The sequence below is a fragment of the Neopsephotus bourkii genome, unplaced genomic scaffold, assembly GCF_033783945.1.
Source record: "Neopsephotus bourkii isolate Nb327-2 ecotype Australia unplaced genomic scaffold, CSIRO-AGI_Nbou_v1 NB_244, whole genome shotgun sequence".
Lineage (NCBI taxonomy): Eukaryota > Metazoa > Chordata > Aves > Psittaciformes > Psittacidae > Neopsephotus > Neopsephotus bourkii.
In genome coordinates, this window is record NW_026900754.1 from 830,038 (window position 1) to 844,530 (window position 14,493).

Sequence of the window (14,493 nt, forward strand, 5' to 3'; positions counted from 1 at the left end):
AGAGCAAAGGTTTTCTGTGTAACTATTTGGTGTAAAATGTTTTTAAAAGCAAGCACATGAGGGATGTATTTGTTTAAAAAATCTCCCCCAAAACAGACTTCATAAAAAAGACTTTTCAAACACTACCTTTTTCAAGGCAATGACTCTATATGTGCAATCATGTGTATTATAATTGCTAAGAGTGAAAAAAAAAAAAAAGCAAATAATTTTGAGGAGCAATTACTCAAACCCTTTGAAAAACAGCTCGGGAAATGCTCAAAATTATAATGAGTAGAAACAGCCTAAGCTCTAAGAAGTTTATCTTCGTCTCATCCACGCATTCCCTCTCATGTTTAAATCCCTAGAAATGCAGACATACGAAATTGATTGCCAAGGTTTGTGCAGAGCTCATAGTTTAATTCATCTCTCTCCAGCAGATGTATCATGCCGGTGTTTTGTTATTGATCCTTGGGAAGCAGCTACCACAGAGTGGACATTGCTGGAAGTCTGGACAGTCACAATACCCTTAACACACAGGAGAGCTGTGCCCTGAATCAAATAAAGGGCACTTGCAAGAGTACTGCAAAGACTGGAACCTGAAGAATTATGAAGGAAAAAAATCTAATCCCTCCCCTTGGTTTCCAAAGCTCCAAAGTTAAAATTTGGTCCTATTTAAACTTAAAAGCATTCGCTATATGCAGGAAGATATAACCTGAATCCAAAGGAGTTTTCCTTCTAGGGCTTTCAGGTACAGCTTTCTGCATCACCTTTGCTGGGCAAAGTGATGCTTAGAGCAGTCTATTACATTTACCCAGCAACAGTGATTTGGATTAATTCCTTTGGAGTCCATGCTGTCTCCATGAACAGTAAGGGCTTGTCTTTTCAGTCTTGCTGTTTAGGCAGGAGCACAGGTCTCTGCCTGTTATCCAGCTATCCTTGCCTTGTTCTGTGTTTTCCCCTAACGCTGCCACAGTAATGCTCGCTGTTCTTAAGCTGCACAGATGTGTCACAGCTTTAGACTGAAGTGCTTTGGTCATACTGGCTTTTGCCCCAGAAGGACACAATTATCCACACACCAACAGTTCCCAAACTGTGGCCTGGAAAGCCAGTGAGAGCTCTGTAGCAGCAAGCTGCTTTGAAGCTTGAACTATAGACCTGAGAGAAATTGAGGATTAAGATAGTTGCCTGTAGTCCAAAACATTTGGGAACGAAGCAACTTAGAAATAAGCTCAAAAATGAGCTCATCATTCTTTTATGTCAGTCTCTCCACCCCTCTGCTTAACTACCACAGCTGCAAAGTTAAGCTAGTCCACTTCAACTCCTGCATTTTCCCAAATGATGGGATACCACTCACCTGTAAAACACCGTGAACAGAACAGATAACCAAAGTTGACTACAGCAGCCATGGTATAAACAGCTACAGGTCCTGTCCCCCTGCAGAGCTGTACCAGACTCTCATATCACGTTGGGAACGCATCAAGCGCAAACTGAGTAAAGTCACACAACACCTTCACCTCTTCATTTAGTTAGATTCTTTTGTTCAGGCTGCTGGAAACATTATGACTCAACTACAGGGTTAAAAATAAATGCTTTCATCACTGACTCCTAGTTCAGTAGAGGAAAACCACTCTAGAAAAGCCAGTACAGTCTCTGTGCAACCCTTCTGCCAGCACTTTGCTGCTGTTATCACCAACCAGGTGCAGCTCCACTTGACCACCATCCTTCCTGCAGGCACTCATGATTGCCTATAGTTCAGAACTAAAGCTGTTTGACCAGTTGTTCCCAACATTTGCAGCTTTCATGTCCCCACAGCTCCTTCTTGGCTGCAAATGTAATCTGCCTTTAGCAGACAGCTGCTCAGTGAGAAGTTGAAGGTTCTCAGTGGACAGCCAGCAGGCTCATTGTGTGATCAGGACTGTGCAACAGTTTGTGTTTTCACTCAACTTCCTAAAATAAGTCTTAATTTTTTAAAAGGAAAACAATTTATTTTGGCAAACTTGAATGAAAAACTTCCTTGCAACAGGGCTAGGAGAACCTCAAAAAAATCAGCTTACGTTTCCCATACATGCTATTAGCAGCTCTCTCATTGAAAGAGTTCGGTGAACTGAAGTAGGTTTTGGCCCAGTGCTCTGATTCCTTGAGTATTGCAGCATTTCAGTGAATTCTGACTTTGGGTGAATAATGCTGACTTCCTTGAAATTGCACCCTGTGGACACAGGAACATCTTCTACTAATCTCTTGTTGAGTTTGGGAAGATTGCAGCAAGGCCAGGCCATTGGAAACACAGTCTTTCAAGCAGAAAGGGGAGGAAGGATCCATTTGCAAAACCACTCTTTCATTCGTTACCATGGAATAAGAGATAAGCCCAAAACTTTTCATCTTTTGCCTTGGAAGAGCTTGGGAGGTAAGAAACAATTTGTCCCTGAGCTTAGAGAGGAGACTTCAGTAGTATCTAGGTTGGTCGTATTTCAAATAAGGAAAGAGCCACTTTGTTTTCTTTCTCTGGAATTGCAAGACTGACATTTAAAAGAAGCTGCAGTGCACAATTAGCCAAGCATTCAGCTATCAGGATGTGCCAAAACTGAGGCTTTGCACTTGACTTCCACTCCACATTCCTCACCTCTGGGAACCAGTATTATGATGCTATTTACATAATCACAGAATTTCCCTAGTACGACTGTATGCTTTTCCCCATGCACCATCAAGCTGTGTCTATGTTATATCAGGAAGTAAAGGCCATGTCAAGGACATACCTAGACTCACCAATAACAGAGGGAGATGAGAAAAACAAAGAAATCTGAATTTTGGAGGGTAGAGAGGATTAATTCTCACTATCTCATTTTTCTTTGCAAAGAAACCCACAGTGAAAATAAACGGAACAAATAAACCCTTAAATTATAGCCAGTAATTGGAAGAAAAACACTTACTTATCTAATGTCTGGTGGTACTGGAAATGGAATCAAAATTATTTAGTAGACATTTGGTATCTGTCTTAAGGACTATTACAAAGTAATGCATATGCAGGTTGCTCTCCATCTGCAGAAAATGCAACTAAAATGTAATCTGAAAAGCAGATTTTTCCTAATGCTACTAGCTTACAGTAAGAAATAATGAAAACACAACAATAAAAAAAGATGAATCTCAGTTTTCAGTGAGTCCATAAGCAGGGACCAGAGTGGGAATGATGAGCAGGGATAGGGAGGTATTTCAGTGGCATTGCTGCTTTATGTTGAACCCTGGTGTGAAGTGGCAAAGACAGCACGATTCAAAGTGAGGAGGAAAGGGACAAGCACACACATGTAGAAGCAGAAAGGAGGGGAAAAGCAGCCTAATCAAAACTAACAGCAGGATTTCTGCTCGCGCTTCAAACTGAGACAGATAAAACCCTTCATTTTCAGTTCTTGAAAGCAAACCCCTGGAGTTCATGTGGAGAAGTGCTCTGAAAAGAACTACCAATCCTTTGAATTCAGTCATTTGTTGAAGAACTAACCTCCTTCCACCTCCCTGAACATCTTTCCCCATTCTCAGTCATTTACTCATTAGTAATACTATTATACACTTACTGACCTTTTCTATGACAAACTCAAGCATTCAGTTCCGTAGTCTGAAGGCCCATTACCCGTACGCATTTTAGGTGACTTCCCACCTCCTCTCTCCTCCCCACTTTGAGTTCTCTGTTGCTTGAACCACATCTTTTCAGAAGCCTAGGTATTCACCTCTTCCTTTTTTTTGTTAGAAGCTACGTGCACCTCTCAGCTTCATGTTGCTCATTTTAGTCTGATGAAACCACTTTTTCCCTCAGGCATATTTTACTAATTTAGGGTCAGCATCACAGAAGCCATTTGGGAACTGAGATAATATGGACAGGCATCTAAGTGAGACTTAGAGGAACCTCCAGAAAGTCTGGACAGCCCCTTGAAAGTCAGCAACTCTTGAACTTGACTTGTTCAGGCACTTTGGTGTATTGCGTCTGCAGCACATTCATTTTGGTACCCAAATATCACTAGGGCCAGACTCACAGTAACCAACAACATACAGGAAACAGTAATAGGGCTGTCAAACCCCAGAGCATGCCCAGCACCAAGTCAGGATTCCCAAAACTTGTGCTTTGCAGAAAGACACAACCAGGAGAGAAAAGGTACAGGCCAGATTTTCAAAAGCTGGCTGGCACACTTCAACGTGGACATCCAACTCTCAGTGCTTTAACCACAACACATCCATCATGCAGGAGAGAGGAAATCTCACCGAACTTCAGTTTGCTATTGAAATTTTTGCAGAAGATAGGATTAGTTTCATGCTGTCTTGCAGCACAATTAAGTGCAACGTAAGGATAATTATTAAGTGAATTCTATTGCTAGCTGTCACAAGTGATAAATACAATGCATAATTAAACAAGCAGCACCTAGACTGCCTGGAGAAAACAATTATTTAGTGCTTTCATTAGGACAGACTCATTTCTCTCACATTTTTTTCACAAATCCACTGAAAAATCAACAGCTTTATATTAGTTCCTGTGGCTGTATCTGCCCAGAGAACAGACCCAACACGCACTGCCAGACGAGTGCTCACCTTGTGAGTACAGAAGGATCTGCATCTCCAGAAGAACACAGGTGAAAACCTGGACCAGGTTCTCCAGGCCCAGCAGCTCGAAGACCTCCCGCAGTGGGTAGTCAGAGAGCGGGAGTTCGTTGGGCCCTGGTCTCTGGCAAATGATGGGCTCATAAACCCCATAAAACTTCAGTGACCTCCCTGGGGGTGGCAGGGGCACCTCGTAGAGGATGTTGTGGATGTAGCTCTCCAGGGGCAGAGGAGGTGGCTGCTGGGATGTCACCGCCTTGTAGAGCTGTATCAGGAACTTCTTGCAGGCTTGCATGAAGGGCAGAGGGGTGATGAGGCAAATGCATTTGGAGACGTACAGTGTGTCTCTGCTGATGTCGTAGGAATTGTACCGCTGGAGCTTGGCAAGGGACGTGGCATCGCCCTCATCAATGCTGCTGGCCAGGGAGTCCATGCTGCATGAGGAAGAGGCGCAGACACTGCTGTATTGCTCTGCATTGTGCATCTGGTAGAGTGTTTGCATGGCTGTGCAGATCTGCTTGCTTGTGACCTCCTCATAGAACGTGAGCACAAACCCATATGTACGAGAGCCATCTTCTCTGGTGATGATGAACGAATGGAGCTGTGGATCTCTGTTGTCTGCCTGTGTCCTGAAAGACAGCCCTTTGGGCATACACAGCTAAGAAAAGAGAAAAGGAATAAATGTAATTATCAAAGCTACAATTTTATTTCATTATTTTTGCTTTACAGTCATGTTCTTATTTACCATAAAAGCCATGTATCATGAAATATAACTCCTCTGAAAAGAAGCCCAACAACAAACAGCCTAAAACTGATGCTACTTAAAAGAAGAGGTAGACATGACTGAAGAAAGGAAAACACCTTCCAAAATGACCCATCTATTAAGTCATTACAACTAACTTTCATTACTTTGTAAAATTATTTTCACTACTGGATAGTCTTTGTCTTATTTACTTAAGAATCATAGAAAGCATCCAGTTTTGGTTTTATTTGCATCTATTGTGCTCACGGTTCCCTTAAATCAGAGAGCCAAGAAAGTATCTTATACCACTGAATTCAAATTACACGGACTTCTTGAAATTCTTTCATCTTCCCTAATTTCCTTGAAAGAAATGAACCCCAAAACACACAACAATTGCCTGACAGATATCACATTGACTTTCTTCCTTAAATGCAAAAAATGACAAGAAGTGTGTGTATGTGGGAACACCCCAAAATCTATGAAGGCCTTGGTTTTTATTTACCACTCAGCAAAACCTTTCACAGTGATTCTGCTACCCTGTGTTTTTTTTCTGAAATACAGCCTTAGTGATAACTTGAGGCATTTTCCCAGGCATTCCTCAGGAATTCTACCAGCCATATAATACAAAACAGCAAAAATGCAACAAACTTGCTTGAATGTGCGTCAGCATGAAACTATGTTCTAGCTAAATCACTATGTTTATAAACTAAGAACTAAAGCTTCCTTTGTACCTTCTATCTAAAGAAATAAAAGGAAAGAGCGTTCTTTTTGAAAGAAAGCTTTCAAACTGTTCCTTCTATTCCAAAAGGTGACATTAGAAGCCAGCTTTCCCAAGGGATGCACCCATGACTGAGTGCATCTCCTAATATCTCACCTTTACCAGAAGTAAATGATTCTGATGGTGGAAGAGATCAAGGGAAATAATTATATATTTTCAGGCACATCCTACCCTGAACTTCCCCAGTGCACCTTGCACAGATCATTTGACAGCCTGATAAAGCTGCTACCAGCCCAGCTGGGATTTAGGCACTTCAGACTCCCTTCATGACATGTAGCGAACCCCTAAGTTATCTGGGGTAGCTCTCACGCATTGCTCTAAAAGGTAATGTATAGGGAAATAAGTAGTCTGGAGTTGGTAGAATTTAATTCAGTTGGTGGGTTTTGCTTACATAAAGCATGGAATTGCAGCTGTGCACCAAGCTGTGTGGTTCGGTTGATACGCTGGAGGGAAGGAATGCCATCCAGAGGGACCTTGACACGCTTGTCAGGTGGGCTGATGCCAACCTCATGAAGTTTAAGCATGACAAGTGCAAGGTCCTACACCTGGGTGGGAGCAATCCCAGGCACAGCTACAGGCTGGGCAGAGAAGAGATTCAGAGCAGCCCTGTGGAGAAGGACTTGGGGGTGCTGGTCGATGAGAAAATGAACATGAGCCAGCTTCAGTGTGCGCTTGCAGCCCAGAAAGCCAACCGTATCCTGGGCTGCATCAAAAGGAGAGTGACCAGCAGGTCGAAGGAGGTGATCCTGCCCCTTTACTCTGCTCTCGTGAGACCTCACCTGGAGTACTGTGTACAGTTCTGATGTCCTCAACATAAAAAGGACATGGATCTGTTGGAACAAGTCCAGAGGAGGGCCACAAGGATGATCAGGGGACTGGAGCACCTCCTGTATGAAGATAGACTGAGACAGTTGGGGCTGTTCAGCCTGGAGAAGAGAAGGCTGCGTGGAGACCTCATAGCAGCCTTCCAGTATCTGAAGAGGGCCTATAGGGATGCTAGGGAGGGACTCTTCCATTAGGGACTGTAGTGGTAGGACAAGGGGTAATGGGTTAAAACTTAAACAGGGGAAGTTTAGATTGGATATAAGGAGGACATTCTTTCCTGTTAGGGTGGTGAGGCACTGGAATGGATTCCCAGGGAGGTTGTGAATTCTCTATCCCTGGGGTTGTTCAAGGCCAGGTTGGATGAAGCCTTGGGTGAGATGGTTTAGTGTGAGGTGTCCCTGCCCATGGCAGGGGGTTGGAATCAAGTGATCTTAAGGTCCTTTCCAACCCTAACTATTCTATGGTTCTATGAACCATTTCTGAAGAGCAGCCACATTTTCATTGAAAAGGTTTATCGTTTTTATTGAGGCATTAACAGCAGTGCCATGGTTAAGACTTCTCAAATAAAAGTAAAAAAATTCTTGTTTCACACTTTATTATAATTTATTCTGCATAAGAAAATATTTCAATCTCTTTTTTTTTTGCAAGCTTGTTTAACAAAAAATTTATTTCTAGAATGCAGGCATTTAACTGCAGCTATAGCTTTATCAAATCCAATCAGACTGAAATCACAGGTTTTAATCTCAACACTATCAAAGACTGTCTTTCCTTTTTTTACAGAAAAATAGCCAGATAAGGGAATTGTACATAATGATACAATCAAGAACAGACAGGCATCAGGGAAATTCAGACCTGCTGAGAGTGTTTCAGAAAGCTGTTTTAAATAAATTTCCTCCAAGTCTTAATTATTATTCCTTTGTGCTTTATACACTGTGCATACACACACAAAGGGACACCGATCTATTACATTTCAGCCACAGCCTCGCATATGCAGACTATCAACATTTTAACACCCTGCTGCAAACCTTGGCACAGGCTGTTGTTAGACCTACAAGAGGACAAAGGGAAAGGCAAAGAAAGAAAAAAGATGGGAAGGGAAGAACTACCAAGAGTCACTTAAGAAGCTAAGATCAAAAGGAAGGCCCTGTGCTCATTTTCCAGCAACACAGAAAGCTTCAAATTTGCAGTTAATCCATGAAAACTTTCATCTTAGTGCCTTGGACATCAATCACTTCCCATCTCGTCTCTGTTTGTCACATGTGCCACAGGACAGTGCTGGGGAAGAGCAGGCGTGGGGCGTGCTAAGAGGGTTGAAAAGCTTTGACTACTGGTGAAGTTGGCTAACACTGAGAAAGCAGTCACAGAAAGTCACCCACCTTTATTGCACCTTTGTATAATGACAGAAAACTATCCAAGATTACTGATTAAAGGAAAGGATTTTGGTTCTCAGAGCATTTTACTATTTATATTTAACATATCCACCAGCAGAAAAATGTGGCATAAATCATACTTGCAATAAGGCGTATAATCAAGATGGGTTTGCAAAAACAAAAGGAAGCTGCACAAAGTCAGACAAAAAAGATACCAACTAATCCATAGCCCATTTTTGGAAGTGATGCGTAGGAGATGCCCTTTTCCTAAATGTAGAGGCAGGACAAACACAAACTGTAATCCCTCCCTCCTTCCTCCTCCCAGCCATCATCTATTGCAGATATTTCTGAACCAAAGGCTCCCTCTGGACCCACTGCCCATTAGCATTGGTTCACCTCTTCTCCATTAGATCCTCTATTTCACTTTTTAAGTCCCTGTATATTTTTTATGTTCACAATATGCCACAGCAGCCAGCTCCATACCCAAACTGCACCATGGGTGAGAGGGTGGAGTGAAAGATGCTTTTGTTTGTAAGCCTGCTCTTCCAAATTACACCGAGGAACCTTTAATTCTTTTATTTCAGTACATGAGATGTTAAACAGAAAATGCTTCCTCGGACTTCAGAAATACAGTCAGAGATTTATATACCTTGACGAACCATAGGGCTAAAATAGGAGGTTTATTTCCTAAAAATTTCACTTTGCTCTCTACTGAGAACTCAAGTTTGGTGCAACACATTACTTGCAGAGTGGCTACAGAAGATAGTACGTGACATTAGGCAGGGATAATCACAGAAAGCAGTGTGGGGTGGAAAGAAATACTTCCCTATTAAAGAGAACTCTGTACTTTGATACATACTTTGAAAGGGAGAGAAAACATGACTTGTAGTCACTGTGATTTCTTGGGACTTCAGGGGTTATTTTTAAAGTGACAGGATAGTTTCAGAAGGCAATTGAAATTCCTTAGGCATTCAGCAAAGCCAGAATTCTCACAAGTTAACCTTCAAGGATTTATGCATTTTCTTCTTTGAGGAAAATTGCTTCTGGAAGCTCACATAAAGCAAACACATAAGCAGAACTAATGCAGCAAGGCAAGATCAGAAAGGCCAATAATTGCCTCAAGGGATTTTGTGGAGGTGGATATTACTTTAAATGATGTTTCAGATCAAAACAATAAAGCAGTTTTCCAAAAGATGATTTAAAAGACCATTAAATACTGCTGCTGTTAGTAAATGCTTTTTTTTTCCTCCAAGACACACTGCAAATGAAAGACATGTTCTTCAGCTATTTGATTTCAGCTGAATGCAGCTCAGTTCAATTATTTTATTTTAATAGGTTTCCTGCTGATTTTAATATTCCATTTTTGTCCAATAATATGATCACACTTCATGAATACTAGACATTTTCATCTGTAACATAAGCGACAAACAATGCAGCAATTCCAGCTATTACCTCTTGCTGCCATATTCCTGCTGCACACCCCTCACATCACTTCTCCTCTGAACACTCCCAATTCAAAAGCAGAATTTAAAGGCATAAATAGCCTTAGTAGCTATTACCATCTGAACTGTGCTGATGAAGCATCATTTTGAGTCCTTCATGCTTTCTGTTTAAGCAAAGTGATGTGGAGACCTGCTCAAATATCTCACCATCTCCATCAGTGCACATCTGGAAGCAGAGGACAGAAATCCCCAGCTGTCAATCAGTGGAAATTGAAATGAACTTCAGATTTCTACACCTTAATGATTGCAGAAAAGTTCCAAAAGCATTTTGCATTGCAAAAGCCATTTTATTGTGGGTTTTATGTGATCCCTCTCTCTCCATCTCCTGGGCGAGGGCCAGGAGATTCTCTGGACTTCATACCTGCACTCTACAATGCGGTTCGTTCTGTTGAGAAGTAGCTAGGATGTAGTCCAGTGGATCATCGCTCTTTCAGCTGCCACTGCCCCTACTCCTCTCTCCCCTATTCATGTGACTTAACCACACAGATACTCACATCAAATTTAGCCAAGAGGAAAGACATGTACAGAAGATGTATTGGTGCAGAGGTGCCATTAAAACCAGCTACCCAACAAAAGCTGAGGTTTCAGTAAGTTCCAGCTTCTGCATAAAGATTCCTCTTTCCCTTGTTGTACACAGCATCAAGGTTTGTGTACTCAAGAATTTCACATGGGTATTAGTATCTTAAAAATTCTTTGGTTAGCCTCCTTTCCACCCATGGATGCGTATCCTGGGTGACTGCATCCCTTCTCACCCAGTCATTGAGATGGTGGTTAAAATTGCTTCATCACACAGTATGAAACTCAAACTGAAGAGGGAAATGCAGCATTTTACATTTGCTGTGCCTAAAAGTATTCTGTATTTTCATATTACCTCTTCCACAACAGCTTTTCTATCAGCATGCCTAGTGCATGCTCTTAGTCCCAGCAGAAGCAGCTAGCTCATCACATCACAAGGACTGGTTGCAAACAACCCAGGAACCACTTGAGTGTTGGAGTTGTCAGGAAACACCTTGAGAAGAGAGTTTCTCTACCTACCATATTGACAGCATCCTGGTCAAAGGGGTTCCACTCAATGTTCTGAGGATAATGGGCCAAAACTTTGGACTTGAAGGTTCTTCTTAAGGGACTCTGATCGAAATTCTCTCCTGTAACAAAGGAAGAAAGAATGATTTGTCACAGCAGTGAGGCTTCAGAGAGAGCTGGCCTGGGCAGCTGCTTTCACTTCATGGTTGGGATGGGGTTTTTTGTGAAATCTGATGGGCATTTTCTCTCCCAACAGATGCACTACTTTTTGTACAAGAGAACAGAGAAAAGATGCGCTTTCAGTCTGACCTTACCCTCCTTCCCACAAAATCTTACTACAGTTACAAAACAGCTTCCAGCTTAGTATTTATGGTATGGAAACTTGCTGTTAAGAGAAAAATTACTGCTGGAGTTTTCTTGAAAAAGACCCCACATCTAACTGAATTCCTTCCCCTGTAGCTTGAATATCTAGTGATGGCTTTACCTACACGCTACAAGAGGCACTTCCCTCAAGCTCGTTAGAAACTGTCTTAGGGTCAATAAAAGGTATGAGCACCTCTCAGCTCTATAAATTATTCAGGGATTCATTATAGATCTTTTTTATATCACAAGTCCTGGGTGAAGATTAAACATTTCTTTTTTTCTACATCAGATTTCAAGGACAGACTTTTTCACACAAAGAATCCAGCAAGTGCAAAGAAGAAGATTGAAATCAGACTTCAAGCAGAAATGCATCCAGTTATCAGCATACAAATAATGTATTTCACAGGCATCTTATTAATGGAGTTTCCACCACTGGATAGCCTACAGCATGCAACACAGTAATCAAAACAAGAAGTTCTTAAAAATCTATTAATTGTATTACCATCTACTACACTTTCTCAGGTATCTCAGGTTACTAATTCCAGGTTCCTTGCTTTAAAGACTACAGGTGGATCTTTCCTGTTCAGTTCCTTTCTCATCTGAGAGAAATGAATGGGATGAAAGCCTTAAGCTCACAATGCGAAGTGTTTTTCATGAAATCATGCTTTGGAATCAAAGGCTCCTTTTGGAATGCCTTAGTGTTACCAAGATACTTTTAAAAATGTTACTGAAATAGAATTGGATTTCCTTTCTTAAAAATTAAAAAACAAACAAACAAAACCCCCTCTGTATTTCATTATGTATTTCATTAATGAATGAATGAAAGGTTTTTAATGAGAGGTTATTTTGGATGAAAACATAATCACTTGGCAAGCTCTAAAGGCAATATTCCTGCAGAAAAGCTAAACTGCAGGCCACTAACCTCACTAACCCCCTCTGAAGGTAACATGGGCTGCAGGAGTACAATTTGTGCTTGCTGATTTGCGTATGTCAACTCAACCTTTGTGCAGCAAGCAGCCTCTGAGTGATGCTGCAAGATTCACAGCTCAGCAGCTACCCGAAGGTTTCTGAGGCCACAAGCCATTTGGCATGTGCCCTTTGCTCCTTGCAAAGCACAGTCTGGCTCAGAGTGGATTAATACAAGGAAATTTCTGTACAAACTGATACCTGAAAGCAGAGCTTCGGTCTTTGCCTGGCAGAACTTAGGAACTGCAGATAATTGTGGGGAACAAAAGGTAACAGAGAAACACAGTGGCTGCTCATAAGGCAAAAATTATCTAAGCAAAGTTTTAGGAGGGATGAAAACCATTCATTGTATGAATCCCTTAACACATGTTCAATGTAGAGGGCAGAACCTGTGCTGTCCCTCAGGGGCTGCAATGCCAGGGCCATCACAGCAGTGCCTGCACAGGAGGCAGGTGGAGGCAGAGGAGGTAAAGGTGAGGCATTCCTTACAGCAATGCCAGCCACCTGCTTGGCTAGGACAGGGAAGCAGAGGCTTGTGCTGGAGCTCCCCTTCACGAGGGCTTGTGTAGGCAGGCAGAAATTCCTCGAGATGAATGACTCAGCTGTGCTGGGACTGCACGTCTCCCTGCTGTACGAGGTGGTGCACTGAGTGAGCTCATGAGCCAGGTGGAGAAGAGGTAAACAGCCCTTCCAACAGCACTCACTCCCAAATTAATTCAGAGAAAGGGTTTTAAATCTTTTCCTTTCCAAGGCATCACTGAGATTTTAAAGATACAAGTGTTCTTATACAACAGTTCATTTTTAACACAGGATTCAGACACATTGCAGCATTAGTTTTTTGTAGCACTACGCCGGTCTTGCTTGATTTTGGTGCGTAACCATGGGGGAGAAAAGTAAATAAGCTTCTGCAAGAATATTCTCTGCTTGGTAGGAGAAAAAGTCCAAGATGATGCAATGCTGCACCCATATTTCCTGGGCAGGAATAAATGGAAATGGTAAAATAAGGAGCACCTGAGGGAATTGGGGATGTTTAGCCTGGAGAAAAGGAGGCTCAGCGGAGACCTTACTGCCTGAAAGGAGGTTGTAGCAAGGTGGGTATTAGTCTCTTCTCTGAAGTAAGAAGCGATAGGACAAGAAGAAATGATCTCAAGTTGTGCCAGTGGAGGTTTAGATTGAATTTTAGGCAACATTTCTTCACCAAAAGGCTTGTCAAGCACTGGAACAGGCTGCCCAGGGAAGTGGTTGAGTCACCACCCTTGGAGGTATTTAAAAGATGTGTAGATGTGGCACACAGGGACATGGTTTAGTGGTGGACTTGGCAGTGTTAGGTTAACTATGTGAGGAGATTTCACAGCGGAATCCAGCCTGCTTCTGGAATTGCTCAAGGCAAACCAGGAATCCAGCAAAAGCTTATGCATCACAGAAATAAAGAAAACTGGAGGTATCAGCTAACCTGGATCAAATTAAACGCCATGACAGGGTTTAGCTGATAACATCTGGCAGGCTGGACCAGACTTGCTATTAGCTGCTATGGCAGTCCAGAGCACAACCTCCACAAACATCTTCTCCGTGCTCCATTACAAAGCTCAGACTGAAGTACAGAACACCAGAGATCATTACTCTGGCAGAACATGACAGCAGAACAACCTCTTATTTTGGTCCAGATGTTCTTTGTGGAGGCATTAAAGATATTAATGTCATCCACCACAAAATAAAAATCCCAACAAGCAAAGCCAGCAAAAATTCTGTCTACAGGTATACACTTAAACATACCTGGCAACATCTTTAATTCTTAATATCAAACAGTAATTAATGGGCTTGCATAATCAGATAAATATGCATGAGGTTACTTCCTAATTAGATCTTCAGTCTTTCTCACATCTGACAGAGTTTACCTTACAGCTGTGAATTAGCAGAAAGGCAGGTATTGATGCTAAATTTGTTTGGATGTTTCTATTAAATGTTCGAAGAGCATCTGGATGACTTCATTAAGTTCTCCACCGCTAACAGCGAGTAAAATTGCTGGAGTCCAAGTTTCTTTAAAGGTTTCCTTTATCATGACAAACCATTACTGTAACATGGTGGATGTTAATCGGGTAATTTGTGTGGTTCAGAGGCACTCATCACTGCTGTAGTTCACTGGTTGAGCCCTTCACAGATGCTGTGGGGGCCAGTTTTTGACCATACATCGTATGGGTGTTGTAAAAACACCTTCTGCTTGAAAAATAGCTTCCAGTGATGACAGTCAACAACTAAAAGATTAATCACCTTGGCATTAGCACATAACTGTAATTGGGACTGCAGCAGCAATGCACATTAATCACATCATTTACTGTTTACGATGCCCGTGCTCACTTACAGGCACCA

The 14,493-nt window shown here is 41.9% G+C and overlaps 1 protein-coding gene across 6 annotated transcripts in view; it reads right to left on the reverse strand.

Annotated features, from left to right (window-relative positions):
- Positions 1 to 14,493, reverse strand: part of DENND5B (DENN domain containing 5B) — a 113,848-nt gene that overhangs the window by 48,124 nt on the left and 51,231 nt on the right. For all 6 annotated transcript variants that reach the window (XM_061345835.1, XM_061345836.1, XM_061345837.1 and 3 more), the window contains 2 exons: positions 10,810 to 10,919; positions 4,549 to 5,215 (listed from right to left, as the gene is read on the reverse strand). In XM_061345835.1, the coding sequence (XP_061201819.1) occupies positions 4,549 to 5,215; positions 10,810 to 10,919 (777 nt within the window). The remainder of the gene's footprint in view (positions 1 to 4,548; positions 5,216 to 10,809; positions 10,920 to 14,493) is intronic.